At 45.4% G+C, this 14,714-nt stretch overlaps 1 protein-coding gene across 1 annotated transcript; it reads left to right on the top strand.

Moving 5' to 3' along the window:
* The first annotated feature begins 9,013 nt into the window (after positions 1–9,013).
* LOC119393059 (putative nuclease HARBI1) lies at positions 9,014–12,831 on the top strand. Its single transcript, XM_049416104.1, has 3 exons — positions 9,014–9,258; positions 9,871–9,974; positions 12,370–12,831. Exons 1-3 carry the CDS (start codon positions 9,014–9,016, stop codon positions 12,768–12,770), a joined length of 750 nt encoding a protein of 249 aa, XP_049272061.1. The 3' UTR covers positions 12,771–12,831.
* The last annotated feature ends 1,883 nt before the right edge of the window (positions 12,832–14,714 follow it).

Here is a 14,714-nt window from a genome sequence, read left to right as displayed (position 1 = left end):
TAATTAAGCGCTGTGTGTGTTTTCCAATGTCGTCCTCGCTCCTTGCGCTGTGAAAACATCGAATTATGGTCTACAGCGCATTTTTGCAAACAGAAAGCAGCTGTTTTCACTTTGCATTCCGTTCCTGCTCTTTAGGAGGTGGGACACTTGCAAGGAGGCGTTTGCAAGGAGATTTTGACCGTAGTACTTATAATAGCTATCGTATCACGGGCTACCGCCGCGCGCTGTGGCTGAATGGGTTATCATCCGTGCTGGCTGTTTGCGGCGCAATCGCTGGGCCTTGATTCGATCCCAATGCGTTTTTTCTTTTCTTTTTTTGTCTCTCTCAGAATTGCTATGTTTGCCGCGGTGGTACAGCGGTTACGGCGCTCGGCTGCTGACCCAAAGGGCACAGTTTGACGGCGGCTCCAGCATTTTTGAACAAGGCGAAAATGGTAGAGTCTCGTGTAATTATTTTTGATGCACGTTTACGAACCTGAAGTGGTCGAAATTTCCGCAGGCCTCCTCTACGGCACGCCTCATAAACATATTATGGTTGGGGCACGTAACTCCACAATTATTATCACTATACAACGCTTTGAGATTTAGTTGCTTGTTTTTTCGCTGGAGCATTGCACCAAGATTTAATGCTAAGCATTTCTTAGCGAACCTCAGGCACTTTGGCCGTTTCTATCTACGTATCATCTATCTAGCTACCGCCTACGTCTGGGCGCTCTCCTGGTCGTTCGCCATCACTTGTAATATACCATATTGGCACAGAACGGGACCTGTACGAACACGATTCACTGGTGATCACATGAATAACGCAAAATACCTGTCGCGTACGTTCATGAAACCCTTTCTCCTCAGTCCACGTGGGCACATACCCGTAAACGAAGTTAATATTATGCGGGTATGTGCCACAGGTCATACTGAGTCTCAACCAACACAGTAACCGCGAAGACAAACACAGTGACAGGCAGGGAAGTGATATAATAATAATTGTGGGGGTTTTAGCCCCAGAACCATGACATGCTTATGAAGACGCCGTAGTGGGCTCCCAAAATTTTCATCTTGTATCTTATACGTGTACCGAAGCGCACAGTACCGGGCATCTAGCATTTTGCCTCCATCGAAAGTCGACCGGCCACGGCCGGGATCGAACCCGCAACCTTCGAGTCAGCAGCCGCGCACCGTAACCCTACCACCACGCGGCTGACACAGAAAAGCGAGGAAGCTGATGACGGAATACCCCTGGAAGACGCTCAACTACTATCCACGCGTCCTCATGGTCCCGCAACGTGGACCACGTGGATTACGCAGAAAACCGGGATCGATGCTTCCTGTAATAAATCTGCCATAGACCAGGCCTCTCATCATTACCGGGTTACTTCAACATTGATTTATCAAGACCCACACGCCTGGTTTTTTTACTGCGTGAAAGACGCTTGGATGTGGACAGGGCATCAAAAGACCTCGCTGCGCACACTCCACGACATGAGGCATCATAGCGCTCATTCCTATCGTAAGATCTCCATGATTTCCACCAGCTGTACTATACCTCGGACTCACTGCACTTAGACCCCTCGTCGCCGCCATCACGAACGGGTCCGATTACAAGTCCGGTCCAGCTGCTGTGCTCACTGATCATGGTGATATGACCTTGTCGAACTGTCAAGAACCCTTTTCACACAAGCACACTGGTTCCTGAAACATGCGTGCGTCTCCGTCATACGCACAAGTATAAATATAACAACTGTAACAACTGCAACTGTCACTGTAACGACGGTCAGTGCACCTGCGCGCGCCATCGCTATGTATATATCTAGGGAAACCTTCCTGCATGAAGCTTAGTTGCGAGTAACGCCTGTCCTATGCATCTGTGTTCCTTCTTTGTCTTGTGGATTTCGCGCATCCATATCGAAGCATATAGCACTACATATCAGCCTACCGCGTCTGGTGTTGGTAGCACTCATCTGCGTTGGCATCGTTGCGCAACTGCATGTAAACAACTGGTATGTAGATATGCGACTCTTCAACATATGAGTGTGCGTATGCCACTTCCACATTTCTCTAGCATCATTCCGTAACGTTTTCGCTCAATGTGAAAAATTACGCCAGTCACCATCCTGCATGCTTCGCATAACATCGATTCCCACGGCATGGGGATCTGCCGAATTTTTTGCTGCGGTTTTCGGTTTCGCTTTTGGAATGGCAAGTAAACTTCGAATGTTTTATTTTTATTACCGCACAACCCTTATTAATAACGAAGAAAACGAACCCGGATTTTTTAGTTAACCTCAACCATAAGAAGCATACAACGAAACCAGGCAAGCCTTTTATTTTTTATTGCCGCACACGCATTACTTAATAACGAAGAAACGAACCCGGATTTTAGTTAACCTCAACCATAAGAGGCAATACAAAACGAAACCAAGCAAGCATGAGGGCAGCCATTTGTATAGTGAAGCGTTTAAAGAAAGTTCTACTATTAGAGACGACGCAGAACGTAACCAGTAATAGTAGACCAACGCAAAGCTTGTATTGTTGATCGTCGCCTTTTTCTACGGGAGCAGCGTTCTCTGCTTCTGCAAGTAGTGCTGCTCTTTTGCATTACATTTACTTCCCCTCCGAAAAAGAGCCATCCTGGCTAATTACGGACAGATGCACAGTGCAGCGAGGCTTTAGCAGGTCCATAGTACAATCTCATGCATCGACATTGTTTGATACAATACTCTCAAGCGACTTGACGGCGTATATGAAGTACGAGGCTTGCTAGACACATGGTACGGGCCGTGGTACTTCGGAAGAAGTTTCGTAGACCGACCGGGCCACCTAGGATCCAGAGGCCAGGCCCGTAGCTAGGGGTATGTCCCAAAGGCCCCTCCCCTCCCAAAAGTTTAACGGAGGCGGTGTTATACTGGACAAGAATAACGAGAATAGGTTTTCTCTCAAACTGTCGAGGCCTTCAGCAAGTGACCCCTTCCCTTTACCCACACCCCCTCCCCCCCTCGCCGACTGGCGCAGGCCGGCAGCGGGGACCGGTGTTCACGAAACAGACGGCGAAACGGTAGGCAAGCAGACTGGGAAGCGAGCGCGGCCGCGCGCGCCGTTGCCATAGCAACGACGGAGAGATCTTCAACCGGCTGCTTTGCTGCTGGCTTGCGTTTCCTTTCTTGAATTCTCGGCACTCGCCACTTTCCTATGAAGAATGCTGTCTCACGCTCATACTTGCATGCCATTTGTGACCTGGAAGCGCCGGGCGCGCGGCGTTAACGCAATCGAGAGGCATGCACGATATCAGGACTGTTTTTGTGAGGCGAAACGACACCCTTTCAACACGTTCTTTAGGGTACGCTGCTTTCCTGAAAAGCATAGGTAATTTCATAGGGAATATTAGCCGATTACACACTGCCTTTGTTGCCGCAACGCCACTTCACGCCGTTGAAAGAGTAATAAGAGGGAGTAACTAAGAGGGAAGTCCAGGCATGGACACATGCATGTTGCCTTTACTGATGACTTTCCCTTAACAGGTACCCACGTTAGCAGCAATGTACAACAGAGTGAATTAAAACAGCGAGGGAAAGAGGACTTCAAAACTAACAAGCGCTTTTCGCTTTACAGTTCTGCTTACCGATTCAATGACCCAAGTATTCGACGCTCACTAGATTGCCCTCCGCACTGTGTTGCCGAACCAAGCCTAATTACGGTTCATCAAACTAATGAACAGATCAAGCTCGCCTTGCTTGTTCGCCTCAGGTTTATGACTAACGTGGTCGGTAATGCACTATATAATATATATATATATATATATATATATATATATATATATATATATATATATATATATATATATATATATATATATATATATTGAGAAGCTTTTCCAATGGGCCAAACGTACTTGGGAAGAGAAGAGACACAACTAAGCGGTTGTCTTAATTTTATTTGCCAACGGTTTCGACGGAGGACGGTCATCGTCAGGGCTTATGAGCCCATAAGCCCTGACGAAGACCGGTCCTCCGGTCGAAACCGTTGGCAAATAAAATTAAGACAACCGCTTAGTTGTGTCTCTTCCATATATATATATATATATAATATATAATATATATATATATATATATATATATATATATATATATATATATATATATATATATATATATAATATATATATATATAATATATATATATATATATATATATATAATGTGTGTGCGTATGTGTGGGTGTGTGTGTGTAGAGAATGCCTTGCGGGTAGCACTTCACTAAAAAAAGAAAAGATGCCTGTACTAACGTTTCAGCCGTGACACCGCCTACGTCGGTCAGTGTCTTGCGAAGCCCATGCCACAGCCCAAACGTTATGGACTGCATTTTTTCCGGTTTTTGATGTGTGCTGCCTGGAACTTCATTCAATATAGAAAGCGCCGCGCGCATGCGCCGTTGCTCGACATGCGTTCACTAGTAGAGCGAAGGCAACGCCACCTCTCAACGTCAACTCCTTTTACTCATTTATAAGCACAGAATAAAACGAGAATGCCTAATAACGTGCGGATTAACTTTAAACGCATTTTTTTCTTTAGTAAATAGCAGCGGACTGCGTACAGCAGTCTGCACATCTCATTCGTGCACTATGAAGGCTTGCCCTCAGGCAACGCGACATGCCGTTGTGACTTTCAAAGCGCAATTCAACAATACGAATCATAATCAAAGGGGAAAAAAAAAAGCTTGTTTATGTCACTGTAATTCACAGCCAGGTTCTTGTGACACATTTCGGTCGGTTGTCAGTCCCTTTAAGAAAGCACATCGCGAATATATATAGTGGTAGAGTAAGTATTTACTCTAAAAAGCCGTGACCTCACTCATGCTCACCTCATGTTCCACGATCCCAAATATTTGTCCATAAGTAAATATTGAGAAGGTTATTTCGTACACATATTTGAACTTTCTCACTATCAAGGAGGTAATTTCCGCGTCACTACAAAATCTGCCCTAAGTGGTGGCTCTGCGCTGTACAGCGCAGAGCCACCATTTAGGGCAGATTTAGGGCCTAATCTAAGAAAAAAAAAACATGCTATCAGATTGACAGCAATTCAATTCTTTGACCTATTTCCACTCAGACAAAAACTGAGAGGGAATACCATGTCTAGAGTGTGTTTTCTAAACGCGTGCATCTATGATAGCATTGTGCTATCGATGCGCGTTAACCGACTTCACACCTGTGTGCAGATATCCCTATTATTAAAGTCGAGGCCACATGCCAGTTATCGTGTCTTCTGAAATATTAGTAATTTTTCTTAGTCGCTTTCGCGCGTATTTCTATTGCAACTTTTATGTTGCAGTGAAATTTAACTGAATTGAATTATATATTTCTTACTATCTATTTTACTATGATTTCCTTATCTACAATAGAGACAAAACTTCCCGATACAGTGGAAGGGACTTTCAAGGCGGGCCTACACGTTTGAGCCAAGAAAGAATCCCAGCCAGGAATGTCTTCGCAGCTTGGACATTCCTATCAAGCCAGAAGATTCCAGGATTCAGTACGCGGCTGATATTTTGCATCATGAAGTACAAAAAAAAAGCTGCGGTTTTGAAGACCCTCGAGTGGAGCTGTAATCATTCTATTCGACATGGGTCATTTTCTGTTGGGCTTTCAGAGGAAGAAGACTACTGCTTGAAAAGCAGTAGATATTAAGGGAAAAAGCAGATTTCTCTAGGCTTTATCTGGCTGAAGACTGGTATTTTTCAGTGATTGCTACGAGCGAAAAACTACTAATCAAAACTCCTGTGCGCATAAACACCATTGTTCTCTTAGGGGAACCTCCTGGAAAGGAAGGCTTAAGATTTCCTTTGGAACGCCTGCACATTTTCGTGGCAACAGAAGGAGCTCCACACACAAGTGAAGAAATTTTCATATGCTGGGTGAACGAAAGAACGGGAAATTAAAGGGTTCGCTTTTCACTGATGTTTCCTGTGACCCGTTCTTGAGCAAGTCAAATGCATTTTGTATTCTACATCAGGAGTGATACAGAATAAAGAAGTGACTTTGAGAGATTGTAGGAATAGTTACTATATTATGTTGCATTAACAATCGTTGTCAGCGCAAAAACGCCAAAATTCGGTCTTCTGAATTTCTTTGTGCTGATCAAAGTGGACGATTGGGCCTGTAGGTGATTCATGATCGACTTTGTGCTTGCTCTAGTGCAAGGTTGAAAGAGGCTGCGCCTACAGAACATGAAAGGAGAGCTACAGGAGAACTTCCAGCCCATTAGAGTAACCTATTGGTGTATCTGCGCCAACAGTATTCAAGACAATTACCTCGAGCATATGAGTCAGTCGACCGTGAGAAAAAAAGGGGAAAAAAAGAAAGAAAAAGAAGAAATGCAATTAGGATAGATAAGTGGCTTTTTTAGCGGGATAGACGGCAGATCTAGAGATTATTACACAACACGTCAGTCGTATATGTTCTACTATACGTTCATTCCTAACAAAAAAACTAACTAAGTTAACATTTTCCGGTGTACAAGATCATCTTTCAACGACTGTATCATTTTTGTACACCCGCTTAGACGGCGCCAAGCTTGCGGTGGCAGCCACACTTCAATAAGAACTAAATGAAAACAAATAAAAACTATCTTTAACTTCCTTTTTTTTTTACTCTCATTCCTAGCGTTCTCAAACTTATCCAGTTATAATTTGAGGTAACGCAAGCAGGGGCGTAGCCAGAAATTTTTTTCGGGGGGGGTTCAACCATACTTTATGTGTGTTCGTGCGTGCGTTTGTATGTGTGCGTGTATATATACGCAAGCAAAATTGAAAAATTTCGGGGGGGGTTTGAACCCCCCCAACCCCCCCTTGGCTACGCCCCTGAACGCAAGGAGCAAACGAGCATCACCCAAGTGGTACACCAAAGGAAATTCGGAAATTCGGTTTATTATGCAACCACCATATCCTGTTCGTACCCAAACATAATGGTTCCCGCTAGCTGAAAAAAAATTACGCCATCTCCCGCTAAAGGGGACCATGAGGCGATGCGAAGCCGGAGCACTTGCACGATCGCGTTCCGTTGGCGTTCGTTGGGCATGCTACCGACCTCGTGTCGTGGAACGCGAAGAGGGACGCTACGCGCGTCGTGTCTTCCATCTAGCCTGGCCGTTAATTCTCACAGGGCGAGCGGGGAACGCGGTCGACAGGCGGGCGAGAGGGGGGGGGGGCAGCGTAGGAGAGGAGAGAGAAGGGGAGGGGACGTGCATGCGCTCGAGCTCATCGCGGCGTTGTGCAGGAGAGAATTTCGGCATGTCTAGCCCGCGTTTCAAATGAAGAGTGGAAAGGGGGATGGGAGAGGGAAAGTGGAAAGGGAAAGTGGAGAGAGAAAGTGGAAAGGGAAAATGGAGAGAGAAAGTGGAAAGGGAAAGTGGAGATGGGAAAGGGAGAGGGGAAAGGGAGAGGGGAAAGGGAGAGGGTGAGTGGAGAGGGGAAAGGGGAGAGGGGTAGAGGGGAAGAAGAATGGTGAGGGGAAGTGGAGAGGAGGTGTGTGGAGAGGGTATGCGCATGCGCAGTGAGGGTGGTCACGCCGCACACCACCACCACCACCACCGCCGGATTGAGCTCGACCTTAAGATACTTCGCATCTAAAACTCGGAAAGCAGCATGCTGCTCCAATATCCCACCGGTACGGCAGCGCAAGAAACTAAAACAAACAAACAAACAAAAGCACGATTCTCTTCATGCATCGCGGGCGTGTCTATAACGGCCAGACATTTGGCATGGCACGTCTAGAAAAACTGCCAATTCATTGCCAGTCGTCTCCGTCGAGATAACGCCGACAAACAGCGCTCTCTTTTCTGCGCACCGAGGTGAAGTGACAGTCTCGGGGCGTGTGTACTGTTTCTTTTGATTCTCTTTTATTTAGTGCCGCGTCACTGCACACGTCTTGGCGGGACTTTTGAATTCTTTAAGGTCGATACGCCACGTGGTGTCGTTCACGCGAACTAGGCCGCTGGTGTCCAGAAAAGCTGCATATGTTCGCGCTATCCAATTTTGAAGATTATGAACCAACTAGCCCAGCAACGTATACTATTAAGCCACAGTACAAGCTGTGCGTCAAACAGAAATTCACAAATCACGTAACACATGGTCTTTATCTCATGCTCGTACAGCTTGTTATCATTGCTTATAGATTTGGCAATGGTCCACTGAACAGCGGGACATCGCAACAAAAGCGGCAACGACTTGCTACGACTTCTACAACACACACAACGCGACCACGTCCCTATGGTCAGAGGTGGTTCTCGTTAATGCGTACAGTTCACGCTCAATATCAACATCAGTACAGTAGTGTGCCTCCTCTGCCAACACCAAGTACGCAAGCCGCACAAACGGGCCTGGGGGGCTATTTTGTCCGCGTTCTGTCACAAAACGTAGGCGGAGCGTTCTGTGAGCTGCACGGGATTGGTCGAGGCTCGTTCAAATTTAAATTCGATATGCATTGTTTAACGGTCCAAGACGTGAGAATAGCCTGGAAAAGCCATAGAACGGTCACGTGACAGCCACAGAACGGCCGGAGACCACGTTCTGTCGACCTCCTCTCCCCGTTCTATCGACAAAAATGGATACAAAACGGTCTCCGGACGTCTTGGATTGGATTGAAACGTGTGCGCGCGGGCGCTGGGGAGAGGAGGAGCGGCTTCACGCGCTGACTGGTATTCAGCCATCTCCCTTTTGCGACAGTTTGCGAAAATGGCGTCTCCGTTCTCGTTCATGCCATTTCGTGTCGCCTGCGTGGCTGCTGCAGTCACGCAGAAACGAAGCCCCGAGGTAGAAGATGCGTTTGAGGTGATGACTGACGAGGAGTTCCGGCGGCACTTTCGTCTGTCCAAACGAACAGTGCTTAGCTTGTGCGACGAACTTGACCCCATCATCGGATGCCAGCGAGCCTGTGGCCTTTCGACAGAGAGGAAGGTGTTGTGCGCACTGCGATTCTTTGCAACCGGGTCCTTCCAGGAGAGTAGGTTGCGAAGAGCTCATCGGCATGTCTCAGTCCTCCGTCAGCAACACGATTCATGAAGTGGCGGAGGCTATCATCGTCCTTGGTAGGCGGCGGAAGTTGGTGGACTTTCCGTTGACGGCGGCTGCCAAGGAAGAGGCGAAGGCGGCATTCGCGCGACTTGGCCGCATTCCTGGTGTACTTGCGCGCGTGGACGGCACACTGATTGCCATTGAGAAGCCGGAAGGCCTCAGCATAGCGGATACGGCGAGCTTCATGACCCGGAAGGGGTTTTATGCACTAAACGTTATGATCGTAAGTACCTCTGACTTCTCCACAAACGTAGTCGCCATTTGTGAACGGCTCTCGTTGATTTTTTTTCTTCTTCTTTACTGTGCCTGTTCCCACGATGAAACGATTGCAGTGCGGGTGCATGCTTTATTGCCCGGGGGACTGAATGCGAGCTTGTTGAAGCTTATTGTGTGCACGGCAAATAATGATAGGCGCAATGTCTAGTAACAAATGTACCCAGCTGAATGCATGTTTTGAGTCTCCAAGCTCGACCTTAAGGAAATTGAGTTCTATACCTTGGTGGTGTTGCGCAAGTCGCCGTGCTATCTGGACTAAATACCATGGTGAAGGGAAAGTTGGTCAGCGATAACTATGAAGGTATGTTGAACCCGAAGATATTTAGGGCCATTTCAAGAGTGAGCTTTGTTCTGGCTAGAGTCAGAGTCATTGCCCGATTGCCGGTTCTCAGTTATTGTTCATCTGTGATATTTTATTGAAACGGTGTACAGTTTGTCCCAGCGTACGCGCGCATTTTATGTTTTTGTGAGATGGGTAGAAGCAGATGCTTTCAAGCATATCTGTATCACATTGCATACTACTTTTGATTGCAGGTGTGCGACGCAGGCCTCCGCATCCTGGTCGTCGACCCCCGTTTTCCAGGATCATGCCATGAAGCGCCTCGCTGCACAACTTCAGCCTGGCGAATATGTACTCGGTGAGCGATCAAAATGTGTACTACTAACAGGTGCAGAGAACCGAAAGTTGGGTCTGTGTGTCGCGGTTCATGGTTACGAAACGTTGCAATGAAAATACATGAAGCACTGACTATGAACAGGAACAAAGACAAGGTCTGATGCTTGTCTTTGTGTCTTCACCGTCAGTGTTTCATGTTTTTTGTTGCGACCTTTCATAATCACAAGCACTCAGCCACGGTTGCACGCTGGAAACAAAAAAGTAGTAGAAAAAAATGGGAAAATGTAGCCACGATTTGCCAAGGGCACTACAAGTAGGCTAGTGAGGGTGATAACAATTTCGACGTTCTTATACCCCCCGTAACACAGCACATGTAATGTCATATGCTGTGAATGTGATTAGGGGGTAATGCCATTTTCTGTGCCTGCTACACGGGCACAGTGAATGACATTCACCCGTTGAAATGTTTTCCAAACTCGTGCAAGCGTGACATGTGCAATTTATGACGGGAGCTGAACAAAAGAATAATAATAATAACAAAAATAATAATGTACAGCAAAATGCAATCAATGTTAAGGTTGTGTGATGACTGTTGTTAACCTTTTTATGTCTGTTTGATGTACAACGCAGTAGTTGAAAGTTTGTGGAACTTATGTACATTTTTTTTACCACATTTACAAATGCTCGTCTCTTATTTCTTGTTTTCGAATTCTTCCATGCTGTTTTGGGGAAGTAGCGCCGCAGTAGCAAGGTTGGCATTTGAACACGACATCTATAGTTTGGCCAGCGCAAGCAAAAAAGCACACTGCACTGGCGACAAACATCAGCATCCATTGGACTAGCCATTTTGTATACCCGTGTAAGCCAGGAATGCAAGACCACAATGACATTCAAACGGAATGTCATTTACTGTGAATGACATTATATCTGCCGTGTGACAGGGGTATTGCTTACATTAATAAATAAACCTTTCGGCCAAAATGTAAATAAACACATGAACATTTGTGAATAATATTTGCAAATATTCAAAGGTAAAGTGTTGACTATAGCAACCATTTTGTGCAAGATAACAAAGCTTCTTGTGCTGTCTCAAAAGTGGAACTTCCTTAACAAGTCTGGGAAAGACTGTAAAAAACTGACTTGTTTCAACATCAAAAATAAGTACAACACGAATATGCTCAAGAGAGCTTGTTTTGATTGAACGTAATCTTAGTTGCAAAAGCAGTTTGTAGAATATCCTACTTGTAATGTTATCCTACTTGTAATGTCAACGAGTGCGGAGCGCTTTCAGTAGTTTTGTTGACTGCAAATTAGTTTGAAGTTGCATTCAGGAATAAGTAGTTTGCAAAGTAAGGCCCCAGGCAACAGTCCCCGAGTCTGAGTCATGTATTCAAGAGCATTTCTTTTAGTGTGTGTGAAATGCCAAATTCAATTTTGAACGAAAGAAGGGGACATTTCAAGGACTCGTTTTTCTTTGTTAGACACATTAATTAGGTAGCAGGTTCAGTTCCTGCCAACGACAAGCTATCTTTTCGTCCACTTTACTTGCTTCAGATTTTACACTATGTATACTACAAATAACTTCCCCTATGTACCTTCCTTGGGGTTTCTGGTCTGTTAGTTCTAATTATTGTGTCTAACAAAATCAGTTTTGGGAGCCTAAAATGCCCAAGTTGCCATGTTCTCTAGCTGTGTTCTCGAAGGCCAGCAGTTTAGGCATCGCCAGGTAGATAACTTTGATAGTTTGGCCCAATTTAAGAGAACAAGACACTCTTGAACACTATCGAACTATTTGACTCACAGCTGCGGTTTAGCTGTGTTGTGTTTGCATTAATTTTATCAGTAATTTCTGGGAGATATCAAAGCTCGAACAATTCAAGTTCCTCAGTTGCAGTCTCAACTGTATCTGTAGAGCTGAGACCAGTAGACTGTAATTCTTTTCATGAAGGCTGTCAATAATAAAGCTTCCTGTGCCTGTGCGTTTGAGCTCAGATCGAGAAGCTCCTTAACTGCTCTCTCTGCAAGATGCACTGTATGGTTTCTGTTGAACGTATCTTTGTAGAGAAATGTATTACTGCATTGATTCACATACTTATAGCTTCCACCTGTAGATTCTGCAACTCTCGTTCCACCTGAAGCTGCCAACGTGCAAATTAGGATCATTTGGTTGAAATGAAAGTGCCCGTGTCTGACGCACAGTGCTGGTGGACAAGCTTGAAAAGGTTTCAAGTGGCATAGTTGTAGGACAATGGCTCCAATAGCAAGTTCTAGATTGCTGCATCCTATGAGCTCCTCACATTTCGATTAATATTTTACAACTCAATTTTTCCCCGCTGACAGCATGAATAAATGGCTGATTTGGGGCTAAGTAACCAAACCTGGAAACCCTAAACTCAGCTGTCATATTTGTATTACAGGTGATTCTGGCTATCCTTTGGAGCCATGGCTGATGATACCAGTTCCTGGCCATCCACGCGGTGTCTCCCCCGAATGCCTCTACAACAAAGAGCTCTCCTCCATGCGCCATGTTGTGGAAAGGTGTATCGGAATGCTGAAGAGCAGGTTCCGCTGCTTGCAGCGCTACAGAACTTTGTTCTACAGCCCCGACCGAGCAGGGGCAATTGTTTCAGCCTGTGCTTCTCTCCACAACATTGCCTTGGAGGAAGGCGAGCCGGTGTTCGACGAGGACGTCGACAGCGGGGAAATGCCAGGCCAGGACGATGCAGAGCTGCCACAAGCCTCGCAGGCGCTGCCGTCGTTGCAGGAGATCTACCTCAGGGGCAGGCAGCAGCGCGATGCCGTCGTCAGCCTTTTCTAATGTTTCCAAGATATGCCTGGCGACAGCACACCACCAGCAGCACAGGACTGGTAAGTTGAGATGTGCGCATATTAACACAGGTCACAAGATATTGACATCATTCCATGCCAAGTCTCCCACGCATCATACTCAGACCTCGTAGATGTAGCTGATGTAATTGATGCCGTTTTTCTATATCGCATGAAACAAAAATTTGCTACAAAAAATTTTCTGCACCATCGTAGAGCTTACTCAAAGTTCACTTGCTTTTGCTAAACTGTGCCTAATACAAAATTGAACCTCCGTGCCTTTCTCCTTCGTTTCTTTCTTTTTACGCAGGCTAGTTGGTTGATGAACATAATGACAGAATACTACAAAATGCGAGACAGTGAAACACACAGGACACAACGCTGTGTTGTGATCATTTCCATGTGTTTGTGTGGCATGGTACTGCAGTTTCTGTGTGTATACCGTCGGCCGCAAAAGTTTGCGGAATCTGCAGTGCATGACCAATCGACGAAAAACTACATTGCTGCATCACCTACCATCACGCGGCGCGGTGTTGAGGCTATCGGCCGCAGCATCGGCAATAATGTGGAAAATAGCTTCAACACCACGGCACGTGACTGTAGCTAACGCAGCAATGCATTTTTCTGTTGCTCGGCCAAGCACTGCAGATCTCGCAAACTTTAGCAGTATTAACTTTGCAGACAAAAGAAAATAAATGGCAACAAGTAAATAGTCGTATTACCATATTTTATATACAGTCATTCAATGGCTAAAAAATGCAGTAACATGGGAATGCAGCGTTTGTTGCAAATATTGAACAAAATGCAAGCATCGACTTAAGAAAACCATGACACGTATTGAGGTATTACAAATGATTGTCATTCTGTGGACACGACACATCATTTGAGTATTTGAGAGATCTTGGGTACAACACAACTGGTCCTGACTGCCCCACTCTGCGAACTTAGGTGCACGGTACATAATTGTGGAAGCAAGGCAAAACGTATGCTGACCATCTCACATGCTACATGTAACAGAACTTCCATGCGTCTGGTCGATGCATCCGTGCACGCAACACATAATGAGAACATAGGGAAAATATTCAAAAAATTTTGCGTTTTTACACTAAGTAGTACACTGACTAGATAATGCTCGGAATATCACAAGAACTTGCCAGGAGCAAAATTTCCTAGCTAATTAACCATCCCTCACATCAAATCAAACACCTGCACTACCTGAATAAAAAAAGCCATCAAATTCAACTGAACTATTAGTGCACAGACTGCCATGACTTATCAGGTACATGAAACATCTCATTATGCACACCAAAGCATACGACTACAACACAACAGCGCACTTATAGCAGTTGTGACTCGAATTTTATATGTTTTCGTATTGTTGCTCGAAATAAAAATACTGGTACCGAGAACCATAGAGCGCCGTGGGGTCTGGTAATGCAGTGAAGGTATTTTCACTACCGCTGCCTCATTAAGGCACTTTTGGTTTCGATATCAAGGGAGCCGCCTCGCAGTGAAGTGTATGCACAGTCTGACGTCATACTAGCAGCAGCTCTGTCAGTCACGTGTGGGGCATGTAAGCAGTGAATAAATTAATAAATTTGTCTTCCACCCACTACGACAGGGACTTTTATTATGCTGCGTGCAAGATGCAGAGTTGGTGAACCTTGTGAACTGTGCTGACTCATTATAATATTGTGCATTACGATGGACTGGCCTGCAGATGCTGCGTGACTGAAACTTTGAAATCCAAGTAAAATATTCTAAACGTACTATGTAGCTCCGGTGTGTGCAGAGCTTCAGCGCTGCATACCTAGGAAACTGAAGATTCTCTTTTTATGGTGCCTGGAAATTGTGTCAGTACTCCTCTGAGATCTCTGATTACGATGACCATTTTTTTAAACCATGTCTCATGTGATGTTGCAGCTGCATTGGCCAA

This window comes from Rhipicephalus sanguineus, chromosome 5 (assembly GCF_013339695.2).
Source record: "Rhipicephalus sanguineus isolate Rsan-2018 chromosome 5, BIME_Rsan_1.4, whole genome shotgun sequence".
Classification (NCBI taxonomy): domain Eukaryota; kingdom Metazoa; phylum Arthropoda; class Arachnida; order Ixodida; family Ixodidae; genus Rhipicephalus; species Rhipicephalus sanguineus.
The sequence above is the reverse complement of the archived record's forward strand: the minus strand, read 5'-3'. Positions and strand labels throughout refer to the sequence as shown.